This window comes from Diceros bicornis, chromosome 33 (genome assembly GCF_020826845.1).
Source record: "Diceros bicornis minor isolate mBicDic1 chromosome 33, mDicBic1.mat.cur, whole genome shotgun sequence".
In the NCBI taxonomy this organism is placed as follows: Eukaryota; Metazoa; Chordata; class Mammalia; order Perissodactyla; family Rhinocerotidae; genus Diceros; species Diceros bicornis.
In genome coordinates, this window is record NC_080772.1 from 4,713,855 (window position 1) to 4,736,018 (window position 22,164).

The 22,164-nt window shown below is 34.2% G+C and overlaps 1 protein-coding gene across 1 annotated transcript in view; it reads left to right on the forward strand.

Moving 5' to 3' along the window:
* The window catches only part of SNTG1 (syntrophin gamma 1), a 388,392-nt gene that overhangs the window by 158,890 nt on the left and 207,338 nt on the right, over nucleotides 1-22,164 (forward strand). Inside the window, exons 8-10 of the mRNA XM_058528686.1 lie at nucleotides 6,612-6,714; nucleotides 12,012-12,094; nucleotides 16,423-16,553. Coding sequence (XP_058384669.1) covers nucleotides 6,612-6,714; nucleotides 12,012-12,094; nucleotides 16,423-16,553 — 317 coding nt within the window. The remainder of the gene's footprint in view (nucleotides 1-6,611; nucleotides 6,715-12,011; nucleotides 12,095-16,422; nucleotides 16,554-22,164) is intronic.

The following is a 22,164-nucleotide window of genomic DNA, read 5'->3' on the forward strand; positions in this document are numbered from 1 at the left end:
TTTATTAGGAATTGCAGCTTAATTTGACCAAATGTTCTTTCAGAATCTCTAATGGAAGGAAAAAAAAATCTGTCTATCTATCTATCTATCTATCTATCTATCTATCTATCTATCTATCTATCTATGTGTCTATCTACTATCTATATATCAATAGATAGATAATGTATGTATATTTAACTTGTTGATGAAATGAATTACATTGGTAATAATTTCTTTCTATTTATCCAGGTTTGCTGTTTTGAAATAAAGCCTACTTGGTCATAGTACAATTACATTTGTCACTTGTTGTATTCTATATGCTAATAGTGTATTTAGAATTATTGCATCTATATTCATATTAATAACGGTTTCATGTTTTTTTCTTCATAATATTTATGTTGGCCTTTCTTATTAGTTTTCATTTTAGTTTGATTTAATAACATGAATTGGAGAGATTTCAATAATTTTATGCTGGAACAATTTCTTCTTTAAGAATTAGATAAAAGCTAGTTTTGAACCCATCTGTTCCTGATGCCTTTTTTTAAAATAAAGCTTTTATCAATTTTAAAATTTAATTTAATCTGCTTAAGAGAATGTAAACTAGTCAATTGGCTACATAACAATATAAAAACAAAGTATTCTTTGATTCATTGAGGAAATCATCTTGGAATTAAACAAATGCTGAAATAGCATTTCTATAGCCATGTGAACTAGCTAACAATGTATTCTATTGTTGAATTAAAGTTCAACTCCTCTAGGATGTGACTTTTCACCCACTTTTATTACATGGAATCTTGTTTTAATGGGGTCTTTGAAAGTGACAGAATTATTATTAGTCATAGCTTTAAATATTCCAGTAAAATTTGATCAAGTGTTTCAACATTCCTGCCTCACTAAAGTAAATAGTTCTTTTCCACACTGAAATTCATTGATACATTATTATTATTATTATTGTATGCTGATTATTAGAGCTGGAATTTATTGTTCAGTCAAATTTCATTTTTAATTGTAGTATTTACCAAAATCCAAAAATTACTACATACTTGAACACTATTTTAGGCTGAAATTTTAGGAATTGAGAAATATTAAAATTTTAGTAGTTCTTGTTTTAACATACAGCCAGATTAAAATTTTTATTGTGGCTTCATTTTAAAAAAACATAAAATTTAGACTAGAAATGCCTACAGGAAGGCTCTATTGCACTTCTTTGTATTTATGGAGTGTTTTTCACGAATTAAAATGCAGGGAAGACAATGAAATAAATGAATGCTTCAGGAACAGCACATTACCTTTCTTGAGCCATTATGTCCACAATAATCCTAATCTCCCTGCCTTATTCCATCTCTTCATAGCTTTTCCAACTCTGTTCTGTATCCCCTGATGGTAGCAATGCAAGGTGAGAGATGATATTTCTAAATCATCCCAAATTCCTTTTTTATTTTGCATTGCCTCCTCCAAATTCTGCATTATATTTGATTTCTCACAGTTGATTCACCCACTACTTCCAATGATGTGATGATTTTCCTGGATACAGTTCTATACCCTATTTTTCAGTTGGATGATTTCTGCTGTTACAATTGATTTACTATCCACCCAACAGCACCAGATCTGGTGACTATTATAGACTCCTTCCTTGGTCAAACATTTCTCTCTTAAGAAAGCCCTATCTTCTGCCTTGAACGCTGGCAGCTCTACGACCCACATGTACTCTGCAGGTGTGGATGTGCACAGTACATGCCTATACTCAAACCACAGAAAGGATGGAATGCTCCCTCACGCCGCCACTCTGCATATTCCTCTGTAAACTGGAATGTGAACGTAGATACACAATGGCCAGAAGTCTCTCTAATCCCATTTAGGAAACGGTTTCATCTCAAACTCTTACCTTATAATACGTGTAACAAGTCAAGTTTTTTTTTCCCACAATTTATAAGCCAATGCATAAAAAATGATGTGTTTATTCAGTATCCACATGTAATCACTATCTTAACATGAATAGTAAAGCATGTTATGGTATGCAGTGTTAGCCTAGTTGTTTTGTCTGTAAAGCAACTTGTTTAAAATCATTCCTCAAAGTCATGTTTAACTTCCTTTTCAGCCAGGAATCAGGAGTTTAAGGAAATGATTTACTGCACTTAACAATATGTCAAGAGGGATGAGTCCAATGTTAATGTGAAATTCTAGGTGACTGTTTTCCATCATTGTCATCAGGGAGCAGCACTACTTATCTTCCTCTCTTGAGATGTAAATCTTATTTGGTTGTTGTGACATCATGCTAAGCTAGTACCTATCATCCTCACAAGTTGTCTTATTACTCTTGTTGCCACTGAAGATCTGTGTGTGTATCTATGCAAGTGCGTGCGTTTGTGTGTGTTTCCTGATGTGTGCTTAAAGTATGTCCAGGCAAAGCAGAATCCCTCTTTTCATCAATTAAAAATAATCCCCAAGGTTGGAGAGTGGGAGAGGGATGAATAGGCAGAGCACAGAGGACTTATAGGGCAGAAAAATACTCTGTATGATACTATAATGGTGGATACATGTCATTATACATTTTTCCAAGCCCGTAGAATGTAGCGCACCAAGAGTGACCCCTAATGTAAACTATAGACTCTGAGCAATAAAGATGTATTGTTGTTGGGTCATCAATTGTAAAAAATGTACCACTCTGGTGGGGGATGTTGATAATGGGGGAGGCTAAACGTGTGGGGTCAGGGAGTCTAATGGAAATCTGTGCACTTTCCCTGTAGTTTTGCTGTCAACCTAAAACTGCTCTACAGAAACAACGTCTTTTAAAAGTAAAAATATAAAACAATCCCCAGCTATAAGCATTCTTGACTTCATATACCAAAGCAGTGACAGATGGCTAAATTCCCCTTTAGAATCTCATGTAAGATAGAATGGCCTTGAAGGGGAAAGAGGAAAGGGCAAAAAACACAAAATGATTTTATGAAGTTTCCCCTTTAACAGATAAAGGGAACTGAAGAACACTCAGTTCATGAACTGAGTTGCTAGGTTTATCGTGATTTAATAGAGTAAACCTAAAATATCTGTGTTATTTCCATTTCTCTTTTCCATTCTTACTGATTGCCATCATTTTCCAACCTCTCCCTTTGCTCAAGTACTCACCCAAGGCAATATGAGAGAATAACAGTGATAATACGTTATCTGATGAAAATGCACAACATTCGATTTGCGTCATAAAAAATGAAGACGAATAAGACAACAGGAGTTATTGGTGCAGATTTCTGATTTTGCAGGAAGATGACATTCATCATTATTCATGATGCACGACCTGCGTTTTCAAACCTGACAGTATCAGGCTGATGAAATATGCCTTTAAAGCATAGTAGGAAACCTGAAAACAATTTAGAACATGTTATCTCAATCCTGTTCACTGAAAATATGAATATTCCTGCATTAATTAAGAAATGTGTATGTGTCAAGGACTTGAAATTGTGCTACCCAGAAAGACACTCGTAATTGACCTTTTATTAAAAACAAAACGAAACAAAATTATCTCTCTAGTGTGAGATTTTATAATATTTAAAAAGTTTTTATTTCTCTGAGTTACATGTGAACAAAATTTCAGGATTGAAGTACAAATGTAAAGCTTTAGAAGAAAAGCAATTGCCCATTGCCTATTCCGGAGGCAATCATATTTAAATTATACATGTCTAATTTATTCTGATATTTATACTTAAGGTGTTCATACTGTTATTTATTTATTATTTAACACTAGATATTATCCATTGTACAGTTACTATAGAATGTATTAAGCTATTGCATTCCACTGCCCCATATATTTCACTGACTCACAAACTCCCCATATAGTTATATAATAATGGGTATATCAATATTAAATACTAATGTGAAACATAAGCCAAGTTCATAAGTTCATGCTAAGTCAAAACTAAGTGAAAAAATGAATCAGGACTTTGAAAGAGATTGTCTTGTATCCATAGAAAAGTAAGAGAGAATTGATATCCTCACAGTGTTATGTCTAGCAATCTATAACATGGCATATCCTTCCATTTATTTAAAAATTAATGTTTGTTTTTTGATATTAAATCAAAACCAATTGACCTTTGTATATTAACTTTGCATCTACGCTATTCCATACTAAACTTGCTTAATTACTCACCTGGTAAGGTCTCATGTAAAATGTCTATAGATTCTTAAGGATTTTCTATGTTCAAAATCATGTTAACTCAATAGTGACAGCCTCATTTCTTCTTTCAATTCTATGCATTTTGTTAGCTCTTTTCTTGACTTATTGCAGTAAGACCTGAAGAAAGATTAAGGAAAAATGGAGATAGTGGATGTTTTTGCCTCATTTCTAATCTCAGAGTGAATCTTAATTCACCATTAACTATGATGTTTCTTAAAATTTTTCTGTATATACTTTTTATCATATGAAGAATACTCCTTTGTATACTCAGTTTTCTGTGAGTTTTTATCAAATGGATTTTATCAAATGCTTCTTTGCATCTATTGAAATTATTATATAATTTTCTTCATTTTAAAATTTTTTTCTACTTTTAATGTGATGAAATATATTGATTTGTTTGTTGATGTTATTGTTCTGTCCTCAAGTTTACTGATTCTATTTCTATAATCTTTATTTTAGAGCCAGTCCAGTAAGTTTTTTAATTTATGTTATTGTATTTTTCAGTTCTATGATTTTCATTTGGTTCTTTTTTTGTGTGTGTGAGGAAGATCGGCTCTGAGCTGACATCCATGCTAATCCTCCTCTTTTTGCTGAGGAAGACCTGCTCTGAGCTAACATCTATTGCCAATCTTCCTCCTTTTTTTTTTTTCCCCCAAAGCCCCAGTAGATAGTTGTATGTCATAGTTGCACATCCTTCTAGTTGCTGTATGTGGGACACGGCCTCAGCATGGCTGGAGAAGCGTGTGTCAGTGCGTGCCTGGGATCCGAACCCAGGCCACCAGTAGTGGAGCGGGCACACTTAACCACTAATCCACGGGGCCGGCCCCATTTGGTTCTTTTTTAGAATTTGTATTTCTTTTGCTGAGATTTTGTAATTTTCTATTGGTTCAAGAGAATTTGTAATTTCTTGTTGAAATGCTCTATTAGAGTGGCTTTAAAATCCTTGTCAGACAATTCCAGTGCACAATTCATCTAGTTAGTATTAGTTGATTACCTTTTCTCATTCAAATTGTGATTTTCCCGGTTCTTAGGGTGACAAGTTATTTTATTGTATCCTGGGCATTTTGCTTATTATGCTAAGAGAATCTGGCTCTTATTTAAGATTTTTTTTTCTTTTTAGCAGGAATTCACTGTTTAGCACACAAGTTCTAGCCTAACTTGGTGGGCTGTGGTTCCATTGACAATATAATTTTTAAAGCCTGTCTGGTGCTTCTGTGGTCTGATTGATTTATCTTACGTCATTGGAGCTCCCACTGTTCCTTGCCAGTGCTGTTTGAGGAGGCAGAAGGAGCTTTCCCAGGGTGGCCCCTGATGCCGCTAAGTGGATAAAGGAATGCTTTATCCAGCAGCAGGCAGTAATTCCTCCTTTGGGTAGGAGCATTTAAGACATCTTGCCTCTGTGCTGTTCCTCCAATCCTGGGGTGCCTAATCAGTTCTTCTTTTTCCTTTGTACCTTTCAGAGTTCTACTTTGGTTGTCTCTTGCATTATTTTCAGTGTTATAGTTGTACCTACTGGAAGAATCGGGGATAGATGAATCTATGCCATCTTGTTGGGACCAGAAGTCATTCTAAATGGTTTGGATAGCCAATTCTTCCATCACTTGAGGTTGAGCGTGTTTTCTACATGCTTAATAACAGATTATGTTTCCTTGTCTGTGAACTGCTTCTTCACTATTCTTAAGTCTCTTCTTAGTTTACGTGAGATTTTAAAAGTATAACTATATTTATATCTTTTCCAGGTATGTTTGCTACAAATAGCTCCTCAGCTTCTTGTGCTTCTTTCAATATTTCTTACATTTGTTTTGATATAATTTTTGTTGAAATTGACATTATTTTAACTGGTAGCACCAGACCTATTAATTCTATGAATTGGAAAGTGTTGAGAGTTATTGATAATAACAGTCGCCATCACTATTCCAAGTTTTCAGGGAAAGGAAAAGAAAATATGCAATGATATGCTGAGAAAATAAAATCTATTTAATTTTTGCAAAAGAATTTGAGTGAATTGGGGCAATTTTCTTTAACTTGAATCGGCTCTCTGGTCAACATCTGCAGGGTCATTTATTCTTACGTCTCCCAGTGGTACATAATAGATGCTCAATAAATATTTATTAAATTAATAAATACAGTGGCTTGAGCACTACACCTTTCTGTAGGCTTCATGACCCCTCATATTGCCTGACATAGAGCATAAACTCAAGAGAACCTCAATCAATGTGAATGGAAGATGACGACATTGTGCGTGAACGGGGGCCACTGGATGGTGGGCAGAAGAAGAACGTTGATGGCTGTGTTTCTGCCATGCTGCATAATTTATTCCCTCCGTCTTTCATGAGACGTTTCTGACCACTAGGGAAAAAAGAGAAGTGGAAAAGACACCCAATCATATCAAGGTTTTACAATCATATAGAAAATTGTATGAACATACTGATAATGGCATTATTTTTATTCTGTTTTCTTTTAGGTTCAGGTTCTTCGTAATGCTGGAGAAGAAGTGACCCTAACAGTGTCATTTTTAAAAAGAGCACCTGCTTTCCTCAAACTCCCGCTGAATGAAGACTGTGCATGTAAGCATTTATGAAGAATAGGTAAAATGCTCACATGTCCTATTTACTTTCTAAACCATTATTTCCCGACAGTAACTGGTAATCTCTTTTTAAAGTTGGGGTTTCTGTCTGAATACCAACATTTTTATATAACAAAACATTCTATTAACCCTTATGCACAGGAAACAGATGTTATTTTTGTTTCAGAATGTATTCACCACATTTACAGTTATTTTCTAACCCATAATTGGAGATGCATTATTTATTTAAAAATGAGTATCATATCAAATATATACAATTTGTATCATCATTAAATTTCATTTAAAGTATTTGATGACCATATTTTCTCTAACTGGAAAATTATATACTTTTATTTGGCCACTGAACTTGTTAAACAAGCATTTACACTTAAGTTGTCCCAATAAGAATAGGGAGATTGAAGGAAGCACCCGTCTATGTGGAAATGTAATAATTTTCTTAAGAGCTACTTAAAAATTTCTGAATCATTTGTATATTATGAAATGAAATGTATATTATCTAATTGCCAAAAAATCAAAGGAGAATATAGTTTTTTAACAAGTATTGCTTGCATGCAATGCAAACTACATGCACAGTTGGATTGCTTCTGACAGATGCACACATTTGCCTCATCCACACTCCTGTAAACCAGAGTGGTCTCTCTGTGCCTCTTCCCGATAAATAGCACCCCTAGAAACAACCATCGATTTAATTTCTTATCATTATATGTTATTTTTGCTTCTTCTAGAACTTTTTATAGTAGAATCATAGCATTTTTATTCTCTGATGCTGGCTTATTTCATTATGAACAATCACTTATGTTATATATTTCAGTAGGTGTTCGTTTATATTGCTGTGTAATATTCCATAATATGAACATACTAAAGTTTGTTAATGCCTTATCCTATTGATAGACAAGGGATCTGTTTGCAGTATTTTGCTATTATTTAAAAAAAAAAAGCTGCTATGAACATTCTTGTGCAAGGTTTTTGGAAGTCTTACAATTTTATGTCACTACTACAAGTACTTAGGAGTGGAACTGCTGATGATAGATGTATAATTAACAAATTGCCAAAGGTATTTCTAAAGTGGACATATGTTTAAAGACGTCTCACTATCCACTCCAGCAATGTGTGAGAGTTCTGATTGCTCTACATTTATTTCAATATTTGATGGTCAAAGATGTTTTTTCATCCATTCTATTGAGTGTATAGTGGTATCTTATTGTAGGTTTAATTTGCATTTCTCTCAAGACTAATGATGATTGGCTCCTTATTATGTGCCATTTGCATATTGGCAAATATTACTTATTGGCAATTTGCATATTTGCATATCTTATTTGGTAATGTGTGTGCTCAACTTTTGCCCATTTTTCTATTGGTATGTCTTTATATTATCACACCACAGAAGTTAAAAAAATATTCTATGTATAAGCCTTTTGTCAGTTATATGTGTTACAAACATTTTCTCTCAGTTTATGGATAAGTATATTTTTTACTAAAGATGTCTTAGATTTGCAAAACTTTTTAATTTTGATAAAGTCTAATTTACAATTTTGTTGTTGTTCTAGTTGTATACGGTAATTGCTTTTTGTATCTTCTTTAAGAAATATTTGCCTACCCCAAGGTCGCACAGAGATTCCCTTATATTTTTTCTAGAGGCTTTATGGCATTGGCTTTATGTTTAAATTTACAATCCATCTTATATTAATTACTTTTTTGTGTCTGAGGTAGGAATCAAGAATCGAGGAATTACTTTATTTCCATTAATTTACGTGTCTATTCTTTCACCAAAACCATAGTGTTGATTATTGTAGAATTATGATGTGTTAAAAAAGTCACCTAGGATAGATTCTCCAACTTTGCAATTTTTCAAGATTGTTTGTTTATTCTAGATTCTTTGCATTACTGCATACATTTTAGAAATAGCATGTCAATTTCTATAAAAAACCTATTGTGATTTTTAATGTAATTAAATTGAATTTATAGGCAATTTGAAGAATTAACATCTTAATGACTTTAAGTCTTTCATTCCATGAACATTATATAACTTTCCATATATGTTTTAATTTTTCTCAGTAACAGTTTAGTGTTTTCAGTGGGAAAGTCTTGCATATCTTTCATTAATTTTATTTCAAGCATTTTATGTTTTTTCTACTCTAGTGTAAATGGCATTTAAAAAATTTCATTGTCTATCTGTTACTAACACATAGAAATACAATTAATTTTTATATATTGACATATTCTGCAATATAGCTTAATTTTCTATTTATTCTAGTAGAATTTTAAGTACATTCTTTACGTTTTTCTACATGTACAATTATGTCATTTGCAAATAATGAGTTTTGCTTCTTCCTTTCCAATCTATATTTCTTCTTCATTTCCTTTTTCTTGCCTATCATAATGGCTAGGACCTCTAGTATAATGTTGAATGAAGTATTTTTTATTATTATTTTTTTTCATGAGGAAGATCAGCCCTGAGCTAACATCCGTGCTAATCCTTCTCTTTTTGCTGAGGAAGACCGGCTCTGAGCTAACATCTATTTCCAATCCTCCTCTTTTTTTCCCCCAAAGCCCCATAGATAGTTGTACATCGTAGTTGCACATCCTTCTAGTTGCTGTATGTGGGAAGCGGCCTCAGCATGGCCAGAGAAGTGGTGCGTCGGTGCGCGCCCGGGATCCCAACCCGGGCCGCCAGTAGCAGAGCGTGCACACTTAACTGCTAAGCCACAGGGCCGATCCTGAATGAAGTATTGAGAGCAGACATTCTTCTCTTGCTCAAGATATTAGGGGACAGTCTTTTACCGTTAAGTATGATATCAGCTATAAGTGTTAACAGATGCCCTTTATTAGATTGAGGACGTGCCCTGCTATTCCTAGGTTGCTGACGGTTTTTCTTTTCCTTTTCTTTTAACATAAGTTGATGTTGAATTATCTCAAATATTTTTTCCTACATCCATTGAGGTATTATATATTTTTTTCTTTTTTTTACTCTGTTGCTATGGTGAACGTTTAAAAATTGATTTTCAATGCCAAATCAAGGTTGCATTCCTATGATAAAACCACATGGACATGAAGTATTAGGTTTTTTTCTATATTACTGGTTCCAGTTTGCTAATGTAGTGTTAAGGCTTTTTGAAAATGTATGTTCATGAGGGATACCCATATGTACTTTTCTTTTCTTGCAATGTTTCAGTGGGGTTTTGGTATCAGAGTTTTTACGTCTTCATATAAGTTGTGAAGTGGTAACTCCTCCTCTATTTCCAGAAAGAATTTGTTTAACAGTGATGGCATCTTTTGCTTAAGTGATTGAATAAATTCACCAGAGAAGCAATCTGAGCATAGGAATATAATTTTTATTTTGTATGAATTAATCTCTTGAATGGATCTAGAAATTTTTTTATATTCTCTTCTCTTTTCTTCTTTTGTAAGTTTTGGTAAAATTTTTTCAAGGTTTTTTTTTTCCGTTTCAACTAAGTGGTCAATTTACTTTCATGAAGTTACCCATCATATCCTTTTCTTATTCCTTTTAACATCTGTTGGTTTGCAGTGCTGTCACCTCCTTCATTCCTGATGTTAGTAACTTGTATTTTCTCACTCTTATAGATCATTTTTGCTGTGAGTTTTATTAGTCTTTCCAAATAACTCATTTTTGTCTTCATTAATTTTGTCTATTATTTTGTTTTCAATCTCATTGCTTTCTACTTTTATTTTTATTATTTTCTGTCTTTATTTACTTTGGTTTAATTTGTTCATTCATTTCTAACTTCTCAAGATGAAAGCATGGATTATTGAGCTTATACCTACTTTCTTTTTTGTGCGTATATTTAAATCTCTAAACTTCATTCAAAGGAATGATTTGGATGCTGTCACAGAATTTGACATGTTATGTTTTTATTTTATTTATTTCAAAATGAATATAAGTTTTAAAGTAATATGTGTAAGAATTAAAAATATTGTGTAGGGCCAGCCCCATGGCTTAGCGGTTAAGTGCATGCACCCCGCTACTGGCAGCCCAGGTTAGGATCCCGGGCGCGCACCAATGCACTGCTTCTCCGACCATGCTGAGGCTGCATCCCACATACAGCAACTAGAAGGATGTGCAACCATGACATGCAAATATCTACTGGGGCTTTGGGGAAAAAAAAGAGGAGGATTGGCAATAGATGTTAGCTCAGAGCCGGTCTTCCTCAGCAAAAAGAAGATTAGCATGGATGTTAGCTCAGGGCTGATCTTCCTCACAAAAATAAATAAATAGATAAATAAATAAATAAAAATATTGTGTCATAAGAGAGAAATGGAGATAAACATCAAAAGAAAAAGTAGCTAAAACAAAGTATACAATCTTTAAAAATTAAAGAATGGAAAAACTACATCCAGGCTAGTGTAGCAAAACAGCCTATGATCCCCTTCTTAGTATCAGGAAAATTATGGAACTTTAGAGTAATAAATGAGGAGAGCAAAATCATTTATTTTTTGAGCACATGGGTTAATATTTTAGGAGTATTACCTATGACCTCTAATGTTTGAATGTAAGTATAATAGTTCAAATAAAAATTGGGACTCAGTTACGTTAATAGCTCATAAATGTCAACTTAGCAACTCCAAAAACATGCAATGTTTTCAGAAAAAGCAATGGATCAGAAATCAAAAATATGTATTCTAATCCTGACTGTAAACATTACTAAACTGTGAAATTTTAGAAAATCACAAATCTTTAAGACACATTAGTCATCTTTAAAAAATAGATGTCATTAGGTTTCTCATGAGGATCTAATATGAAGGTTTTTAGTTGCAGATTCACAAAATTAGATGTCAATGAGGGTACTTCCAATTATAGTATATACCAAGAGCACTTATAAAGACAGAGCACTTGCAAACTTATTTTGCATCATGGAAAATTATAATATCTAAAGATAAGATTTGCCAGTAGGTTGTAATGTGACATTAAATAGAACTTTGTAGACAAGCAAAATCCTGCACTATTATAAATATTATTCATAAGTGTAGGACACTTAGTATAATGAAATGAAACAATGTTTTTTATAAGGTTGCATTTTTTCCTTAACAAAGCCTTAATATTTATGAAATCAAAGATAAATATTTGTGGGTCTCTTTTAGGGCCCCACTTAAATCATTTAGCTTACTGTAAAACTCTGGCTTTGATATAAGTGAAATAAAAATTCATTTTCCTACCTAACTGACGTGATATCATTGAGTATACTGAAGTACAGAATACATTCTGTAGATGTACTCGTGTGGCGTCTAAGCAGTGGAGTCTTGTGACTTTGTCTCCCGCAGGTGCTCCGAGCGACCAGAGCAGCGGCACCTCCTCTCCTCTGTGTGACAGTGGCTTACATCTCAACTACCACCCCAACAACACAGTAAGATGACTGAGGCATGGTTAAAATTAATAAGATAACACAAAAAATGCCCAAGAAAAAGATATATATTTATAGTTTACAAAAACTGCTATTGAATCTGGTCTCCCTGAAAGATTTGAAATCCTTGGTTGCACCATCGTTTAAGTATTATGATAAGCAAGGAAGGAAAAAATAAGATATGTGATTTGTTTGTTTTTAACTCATTCCATTGACATACACAAAAAATCCTATAGAATTAATTGTATTAATTGTCCCTATACACAGTTGCTTGATACAATGTCCTCCTTTAGAAAGGTATAATTAGAGTAAGAAAATCACTCAGTAATTCTATAACCTGACTCCAATACATCCAGCTGTATAAAATTTTAAAAATCAATTGTCATAAATTTTTCTTACTGGAGTTATGTCTATTTTTAAGATGCACATTTTATTTTTATTTTTAGCTCTGGATTGAACATTATTTTGACATTGCTAAAGATCTTTCAGTGTAAAAAAATTAATGGTACTTATGATGTTTTAGAGAATAAAAATCAAGTCATATGTAAATTCAAATAAAGTATATTAAAAATAAAATAATCTCAATGTATTTGAATTAAATGAATATTTATTGAGAATCTATTCTGTGGAAACACTCTTCTAGGTACCATGGCAAGAAGTTAATTATGATCTCTGACCCAGAAAGTTTAAAATCCAGATCTTTTAGACAAATGTATAAAATTGACTAAAATATAAGCAGAAAAAGAACAATGGATATTAGCATTCTAAGGTCAGAGAAAAGGGCTGCTAGAGACTTTAAATATCAACTTAATTGAACTCAACAAAAATTGAGAGACTACGAACCAAATATGTGCTCTGTTGTCAGTCTGGGAATTGGTCTTTGAGCCTGACAGAACCGCGCAGACCTGCCAACCAGCGCTCCCTGCGTTTCTATCTGTACCTTCAATAGGCTTTGATGCAGGAGTGGGGAGTAGAGGGCATTTCTAGTCAGAGATTTATAAAATTAGGAGCAGTCAAAGGCTTGTTTTCTTCTGACCTATCACTAAATAACAATGAACGGTGGAAACTTGGAAGGAAGTGTGCATTGTGAAGCATATTTTCCCCAGAATGTGTGCATATTATAGACAATCTTAAGAGAAATTCTCTGATGCGTCTAAATTCTCAATTCTATCCTGGGCCCAGGTAATTTCATTTTAAATTCCTATGCCTTAATTATCAGAGAATAATTAGAGCATTAATCAGAGCATTAATAACTAGAGAATAATCAGAGAAAATTTTGAGCAAGCAGGTGCCACTCTAGTTTTCAGAAACATCCTGAATATATTTTAAGGCAGCATTTTAAGCAAATGGGAAAATAACACCTTATAATATATGAACATCACTCCACCTTAAAAGCACAGTTTAGTCCTTCTAAGGTCTTGAAATCACCTATTTTTGGACATACAAGAAGCACTTGGTTTGCCAGCTAAGGTGGAGAAAAGGAATTTGCTTTGTGCTCACCAGGAGACTTAAATTCAGATAATCAGCTAACCAGATTCTGAGGAACATTTTTCTTAACTATATACCTTTAACGAATATTTTCTACGCCAAGTCCTTAACAAAATCTGGAACAGCCTTTTGCCCTATAGGCAATTCTATCTTGATAGGTAGTTGTTCTTCAGGTTATTGTGTGGCAATATACCTTGAAATGTGTTACATTTTGGGAAAAGAGTCTATTTTAAAGCAAAGACTATGTAAATGCTACTTTTCCCATTCACACTATTAATATTATAGGAAACAATCATCTTGACATTGAAGAATAAAGCTCTTGAAAAGTAGTTATAGGTCTTAAAACCATAAAAATCATAACGTTTTTGGATCATTTTTATACAATTAAAAATAACGGACTACTGTTACAAAAAAAGACTAAAAAGCAAATTTATATTCTCCTTTCGTACTTAAAATATATAAGGATAAATAATCTTCAAAGAACGTTAGGTATTCCACTATAAATAACAGATTTTTAAAATGAAATACCTTAACCCTGGTTAGTTTAATAGCTGAAGTGGGACTTTATATTTTTTATAAGGAGGAAACATAAAAGAAATTGACATGTTTACGGCTTTGGTACACAAAGGCATCAGGTTGAGATGCTACCTCAAAGACATGTCAAAGATCACATGTATTTTCATATCTGCCAACCGAGGCAGTCTATGAAATATAATTTGTAAAACTAATCATGCTCATCTATTGGTGATTATCATTGTCCTCAATATTCTATTGCCTATGTCTTTTATGTTTTTTTTACATTTTCTATCCCATCCCTTCATAGAACATATAAAGTGAAGGGAGCTATTTGTACTTTTCACGAAAGATGAGCAACTATCTTTAGTTTGCCTAAAATTACACAACAAAATTGTGAAATAATCAACGCAGAAATCTGAATTATTCTTTCCATCATTTCACCTCTGATTGTGCAGGTTAAATGTTGTGCTATGATAAATGTGTTGGTTCTGAAATCAGAAAGACACGGATCTGAGTGAATCCTGGCGCTCTCAGTTGCTGGCAGGATGACTTGGGTAAATTATTACTGTAGAACTTCTCCGGGGTGGGCCATGTGCGCTAAGGTCCTGTGAGAGGGTTTCAGCCACATGCTGATATGGGCTTAGTTATAGGGCAGCTTGGTGGGACCCGGGACACTTACAATCCCTCTGGTAAATTCTGGCCTGGCCGCAGAAACCTAGTGTGTTTACCTTAGTGTGTGGCGTAGGATTATTGTTACAATTGCCCTCCTGCAGATAAGGTGGGGAAGCAATAATTTAATGCTTCTAAAAAAGCTTTAGGTTTTGCTTTTGTAACAAGAGCCTTTCAGTAGCCTTATCCTTGGAGATAGGCACAAGAAGACACAGACAGTTTAAATAACTTGCCCCTAGGTTAAAGGACTACTCAGTTGGGAAATCGGGGTTTTGAACCCGGGTGGTCTGGCTCTGATTCCGAGCCTGAGCTCTCACCACCCTGCTGTACGGCGGCCCAGCTGACCCCGTGTCCTGTGCTGACTATCTGTAACATCTGATGGGAAGGATAGAGAGAGATTAATGTGACACCTAGGTTTGTGCTCTTGCAATCACCAGATCAACATTAAAAGTCTTGCATCAAAGGATGCAATAGCCGTCAGAGACTATTTACCCGTGGGGGCCCCCTCGCTGAGTGGTCTTTGCCAGCTCACCTTCCGGGTATTCTAAATTGCTCTAAGGATTTAGTCAGTTTTTATTGGCACAACTGGTGACAATTAACATAGTAATGTCAAAGAACACTCAACCCTTAGTGAAAATAATGGAAGTCTTTTCCTCCTAAGTAATTTTGAAGAAATAATACCTGAAAAAAAAATGTTAATAATTTTTAGACTAACAAAGTTTCAACATCTAGACGTAAATAGATTCTTTTTCTAACATCATCACTCAAAAATTATAGAATTTATAGAATAGAGAGAAATCAGTGTCAACAGTTCCTTGATTAAATTGAGCCTCGGCCCCTATAGCCCATGCCAATTTAAATATCAACATTATCCCATGTACTAGTGCCAGGAGGAAATTTTAACAGTGAAGCAGATATAATGAAAGAAACATGAATCAACATCAAGTGAAAAGCTCAAATTTTATTCAAATATATGTCTGCTGTATACATAAATAAAAAAACCCAAACTTCCAATGAAACTTAAAAATACATGTAATTTTAAAACAGCAGCAGTTGACCTAACATGAAATTAAATTAATATAAGAAAATACAAATATTTATAAACATGAAATGAAAACGATGAACAAAGATTTTCTTAAGTAGTTTTAAAAAGTTGTTTTGTAAGAACATTTATTCTACTCAAAAATATTTATAAGTGACCGATAAATCACAAGCCCTTACAACAGTGTTTAGCGCTTAGCAGATACTCAGAAAATATTGGCTAATTGAATGAACTGCAATTTAGTTTTATTTTTGTCACCTACTAGCAATTCATTGTTCACTGCAATTAGTTTTGCCCCATCTTTCTCCTTCTTGAATGAATTCAGTTCTGCACATTTATTTTTTTCTTCCTTCTCCCCTCTCCATTTATTTCATACGATATGCTAACATTCTTAATCTCAGTGATTCCCTCCTCAATTTCTTGTTAGAATTCCATTAATGAAGAAGTTAACAAATACAACTTCATTGTCAATGAATACGGATTTCTTCTTGTGGTGTTCTATAAATGTCTTTTGATTATTTAGGGGAAAAAATATTCCCCAAATGAAAAGAGTTTGTGACATAGAAACTCAAAACACAGAAATAAAAACAACACTGACTGTTTGTGTTCTCTTCAGGACACATTATCATGCTCCTCATGGCCAACCTCTCCAGGCTTGAGATGGGAAAAGCGATGGTGCGACCTCAGACTGATCCCTCTACTTCATTCCCGCTTCTCTCAGTACGTGCCTGGGACGGATTTGAGTCGGTGAGTTCGTGTTAGTGAGTTCTGATTTTCTGTTGATTGAAAATGAGACTCGTAGTCAAACTTTTAACATAAAATGCCTTATGATTCTTATTTTCAGCACATCTAACAGAAGGAACAAGAACTAAAAGAATAGTATAATAATAAAACATTCATGATTCTGGTGATAAAAAACATAAGTTAGAACGCTGACTCTACTACTAACTTATTGTCAACAAATTCAGTATCTTTAATAGACATAGTTTTATTGGGTTTTTGTATTTCTTCTTGTGCTAGTTTTAATTTTTTTTTTTCCTCAAGGAAATTGTATAGTTCATTTAAATAGTAAAACCTATTTCCATGCAGTTTATAGTATTCTCATATTATTATGTTTTGAAATAAATGTAGGATCACTAGTGATATCCTCCTTTTCATGCTTGAAATTTGTTTTTTCTCTTTTTCTCTTGGTCCATTTTGCTAGGGAGTTGTGTACATTTTATTAATTTATTTTTTTAAAGGTCTAATTTTTAATTAATTTTTTTAAAAGGACTAATTTTGGGCTTTGTTGCAGCTCTGCACTATGTGTATACATTGTAAATCATGAGTTTCTGTTTCTTTCTTGTCTCCATTCCTTAAATTCTTTGACTTGATTTTTTGTTCTTATAGTTTCTTGAGGTGGAAGTTTTGGGGTCAAGAAACGCTTTTGTAAAAAGTGGTGTAGTAAATGTTTTAGGCCCTAATGTCTTTGTCACAACTATTGGACTCTGCCTTTGCATCATGAAAACAGCCACAGAAAATAAATAAATGAATGGGCATGACTCTGTTCCAATAAAACTTTATTAACAATAACAGGTGGCAGGCTAGATTTGGCTTGTAGGCCGTAGTTTGCCAACCTCTGGTTTAATCATTAATTTTTCATACTTTCTTCCCTAATCCATGTAGTCAGAGCTACACATTTCCATCGAAGTCTACTTTAGCTATACTCACAAATTTTAGGATTACATCTTGGTTTATTTACAGTGTTTTTGAGTATATCGTTTTGTGTGGTTTTCTGAGTGGTTGCTCTAGGTACTATAATATACATATATACATCTTATCTCACTACTGGTATTGACAATGTACCACTTTGAATGAAACATACAAACATCACTTCCATTTAGGTCCCTTTATGATCTCCACTTTGTAAGTATAATTATCTTAATTTCCTATGCATACATCAAGCACCATATCAGGTGGTATTATGATTTTTGCTTCAGTCATCAAAAATGATTTTAAAAACTCATGGAAAGAAGGATAATCTATTATATTTAACCCAATGTTTGCCCACTCCAATATTCTTCTTCCTTTCTGAAGTTCCAAGCCTTCTGTTAACATTTCCTTTATATTTAGAGAAATTTTTTTAGCCATTCTTTAAAGGTGGATTTGCTAGCATCGAATTCTCTTAGTTTTCCTTTGTCTGATAGTATCATTATTTTACTCTCGTTCCTAAGGATAGTTTCCCTGGATAGAGAATTTGGAGTTGAAAATTCTTTTCTTTCAGTACCTGAAAAATATTGTGCTGAAGCCTTTGGGCCTCCATGGTCATTCAAATTCAAGTTCCCCTATATATGATATGTTCTTTCTCTCTTGCTGCTTTCGTGGGTTTTTTTTCCTTAGTTTTCAGAAGTTCAATTATGATGTATCTTGGTATATATTTTTGGGGGGTTTATTACATTTGGGATTCACTCAGCTTCTTAAACCTGTACATTTATGACTTTCACCAAATTATGGAATTTTTTGACCATTATTTCTTCAAATACTTTGTCAGGCCCACTCTGTCTTCTCTCCTTCTGGCACTTTGTTAATATAAATGTTACCTCTTTTATTATTGTTCCACAGATCCCTGAAAATTTATTCTTTGTTTTTTCAATCAATTTTCTTTCTGTTATACAAACTGAGTAAATTCTGTTGATCTGCCTTCAAGTTCTCTGATTCTATACTCTGTCATTTCCACTCTGCTGTTGAGCCCAATCAGCATGATTTTATTTTTTTGTTGGTGTGTTTTTCAGTTCCATCATGGCCAGTTGGTACTCTTTTATAACTTGTATTATTTTTTTGGCTGAAATTTTCTATTTTTTTATTTGTTCCAAGAGCATTTGTAATTGCTTGTTGAAGCATTTTTATGATGGCTGCTTTAAAATCCTCGTCAAAAAATTTCAACATCCCATTCATCTCAATATTGATGTGTTTGTCTTGCCTCTTCTCATTCAAGTTGTGATTCTCTTGGCTTTGGTAAAACAAGTGATATTTAAAAAATTTCATCTTGGACTTTTTGGATATTAAATTATGAGACTCTTGATTCTGTTTAATCTCCTTTTTGTGTAGGCAATCCCTTTGTTGAGGAGTAGTGTGAGGGCTGAGTGGGTGAGCGTGTTAAGTTCCTTGCTGACGCCATCCCAGCAGCAGTGCAACACTGACTCATACCGCCTCACTGGAGATAGTTGAGATCTAAGTTTGGCACAGCTCTCAGCCCTGCAGACCAAATCCTAGTGAAAGTCAGATGCCAACTTGATCGCCTTATTGCCTTTGAGTGCAGTATCAATTCAGTTCCCTGCTGCCACCTGGGCGAGTGACTGGGCAGGGCCAGTGCACATTTCTTTGTTGCTACAGAGTGGTAGTAGAAGCTCAGTTCTGCATGGAGCCCCACTGGCAAAGTGAACGGGATGGAGAGAAAGATAAAACAACCAGCCTTACCTCCCACCTCATCCACCTCCTTGATGACAGTTCAGAGTGGGGGCTGAGCTCCCTGCTGAGCCATAGTGGTCAGCACGGGAGAGGAGGCAGAGTATTGGCTAGCCCCATCTCATACCATCTCACTCAGTCTAATTGCTTCAGGGTGAGTATGGATGTTCAGCCTCCCACTGGACCCCGCTGATACTACCCTGGGGGAGAATTGGAGTGCTATCTGCTTCTTCCAAGTGGGAGATGGAAGATCAGCTTCCTACTTGGCCCCTTGAACATCACCAGGTGGGGGAATCAGAGGATGGAGGGAAGAACAGCTCTCTGCTGGTCCTGCTGAAACCTGGGGAGAAGGGGCAGTGATTCCATTGATGTCTGACTGGATTAGAGCAGGTTGCCAAAAACGGTGAATGTTTTCAGCCCATTCATTTCTTAATCTTTTAACTGGGAAGAACAGACTTTCCTTGGAGCGTTTTTTTTGTCTTGCTGTTGGTGATTCTGGATTGGAGGCTTCTAGAGCATCCTGTCTAGGATATGTGAGAGGCAATAGGGAAACCCAGGGGACTTACTATCTTGTCATTGCTCAAGTCCCAAGTTCCCTAGGCAACCAGCCTTATCCTTTCATCTTTCAGGGAGTGCTTATACTTACTGTTTGATTATGTCCAAGGTTCTTTAGTAGTATTAGCAAGCACTTGGGAGGAACGGGGCTACTCTTTCTTGGCCACAACTGGAAGTTCACAAGTATTGATATTTATGTCTTTTTTTATTATTTATTTAATGATATTTTCTAAATTTTGTTACAATTACTTCTTTGACCCATGGACTATTTAAAAGTTTATTGCAAAATTTCAAAATATTTTGGAATTTTTAAATTATCTTTAGTCATTGCTTTCTGGTATAGTTTCATGCTGAATGATTTCAGTCCCTAATATTTGTTGAGACCCGATTTCACTCAGTATATACATGATTTTGGCAAATGTTCCATACGCACTTCAAAAAATGTGTATTGTCGTGTTCCTTAGTGCAGTGTTCTACTTATTTGAACAAGGTTGTTTTTGTTCAGCAGGGATTCTGATTTTCTATAGCATTAATGATGTTTTTGTCTGTTTATTGTATCAGATATTGAGAGAGGTTCATTGAAGTCTCTCACTATCATGGTGACTTTATGTATTTCTCCTTTAAGTTGTGTCAATTTTTACTGCATGTATTCAATTCTATATTATTTGATACAAGCAGATTTCAAATTTTTATAACTTCCTCATGTATGGCCCTTTTATAATTATGAAATGCCATTTATCTCTAGAATTGTTTCTTGCCTTCAAGAATTATACCATATATCTATTGGCTAATATTTACATGTATATTCTTTTATCCATTTCTTTCAACTTTTCTTAGTCCTACTCTGTAAAATGTGTCTCTTCTGATATGTATATATTTTATCTTTTTTTTAGTCCAAAGTAACAATCTTAGTCTTTTAATTGCATTATTTAGTCTAGTTACTATTTTTTTTGGTGAGGAAGATTAGCCCTGAGCTAATATCCTTTGCCAATCCTCCTCTTTTTTTTTTTTTTGTTTTGCTGAGGAAGATTGGCCCTGGGCTAACATCTGTGCCAATCTTCCTCTACTTTATATGGGACACTGCCACAGCATGACTTGACAAGTGCTACGTCAGTCTGCACCTGGGATCCGAACCTGCGAAACTTGGGCTGCTGAAGCGGAATGTGCAAACTTAACTGCTATGCCACCGGGCTGGCCCCTAGTCTAGTTACTTTTAATGTAATTACTAGTATATTTAGGATTGTATCTACAAATTTAGTATTTGTTTCCTATTCAACACTTTAGTTTTTGTTTTTTATAATTAAATAATTTATCTTGAGATAATTATAAATTCATATGCAGTTGTAAGAAATAATACAGAGAGATTTCATTTACCCTTTACTCATTTTCCCAATTGATAACATCTTGCAAAACTATAGTGCACTACCACATTCAGGAAATTGACATTGATAAAATCCCTCACTCTTTCAGATCTCACATATGTGAGTGTGTGTGTGTGTGTTTAGTTCTATAGAATTTCATCACATGTCCATGTTCCTGTATCCACCAACATGATACAGAGCAGTTCCACCGCCACAAGAGCTCTGTTTCCCTTCTGTAATCCTGCCAGCATCCCTCCTCCCCACCATGTCCCTAAACTCCAACAATTTACTAATCTGTTTTTCATCTCTATCATTTTGTTATTTTAGGAGCATTGTATACATGGAATCCTATATTATGTAACCTTATTGGATTGAATTTTCCCCTCAGCATCTTTCTCTGGTAATTCTTCCAAGTAGTTGCATTGTTCAATTGTTCATTTCATTTTATTTCTGATAAATAAATCCATGGATACAACACATATTAAAAAGTTACCCCTTAAAGGACATCTTTGGGCTATTCTAAATAAATGTGCTATGAATGTTTGTATATAATTTTTTGTGTGAACATACATATTCATTTATTTGGGTAAATGCTCAAGAGCTCAACTACTGGAGTGTATGATAATAGCATGTTTAGTTTATTAAGAAACAGGCAAATTGTTTTTTAAAGCGGCTTTACAATTTTACATTCCCACCAGCAGTGTATGAGTGATCCAGTTTCTCTGCATCATTGCTAGCATTTGGTGGTGTTGCTACCTTTTGTTTTACCATTCTGATAGGTTTGTAGTGATTTATCACTGTGACCTGAATTTGCATTTCCTAAGGATGTTGAACATATTTGTGTGTGCTTATTAGTCACATGAAATCCTCTTTGGTAAAATGTCTCTTTGTCTCTTGACCATTTTGTAATTGGCTTTATTTTTTTTACTGTTAAGATTTGAGAGTTTTATATATAGACAAGAAAAAAGGTCTTTGTCTCAACACACTGGATTTTGTAT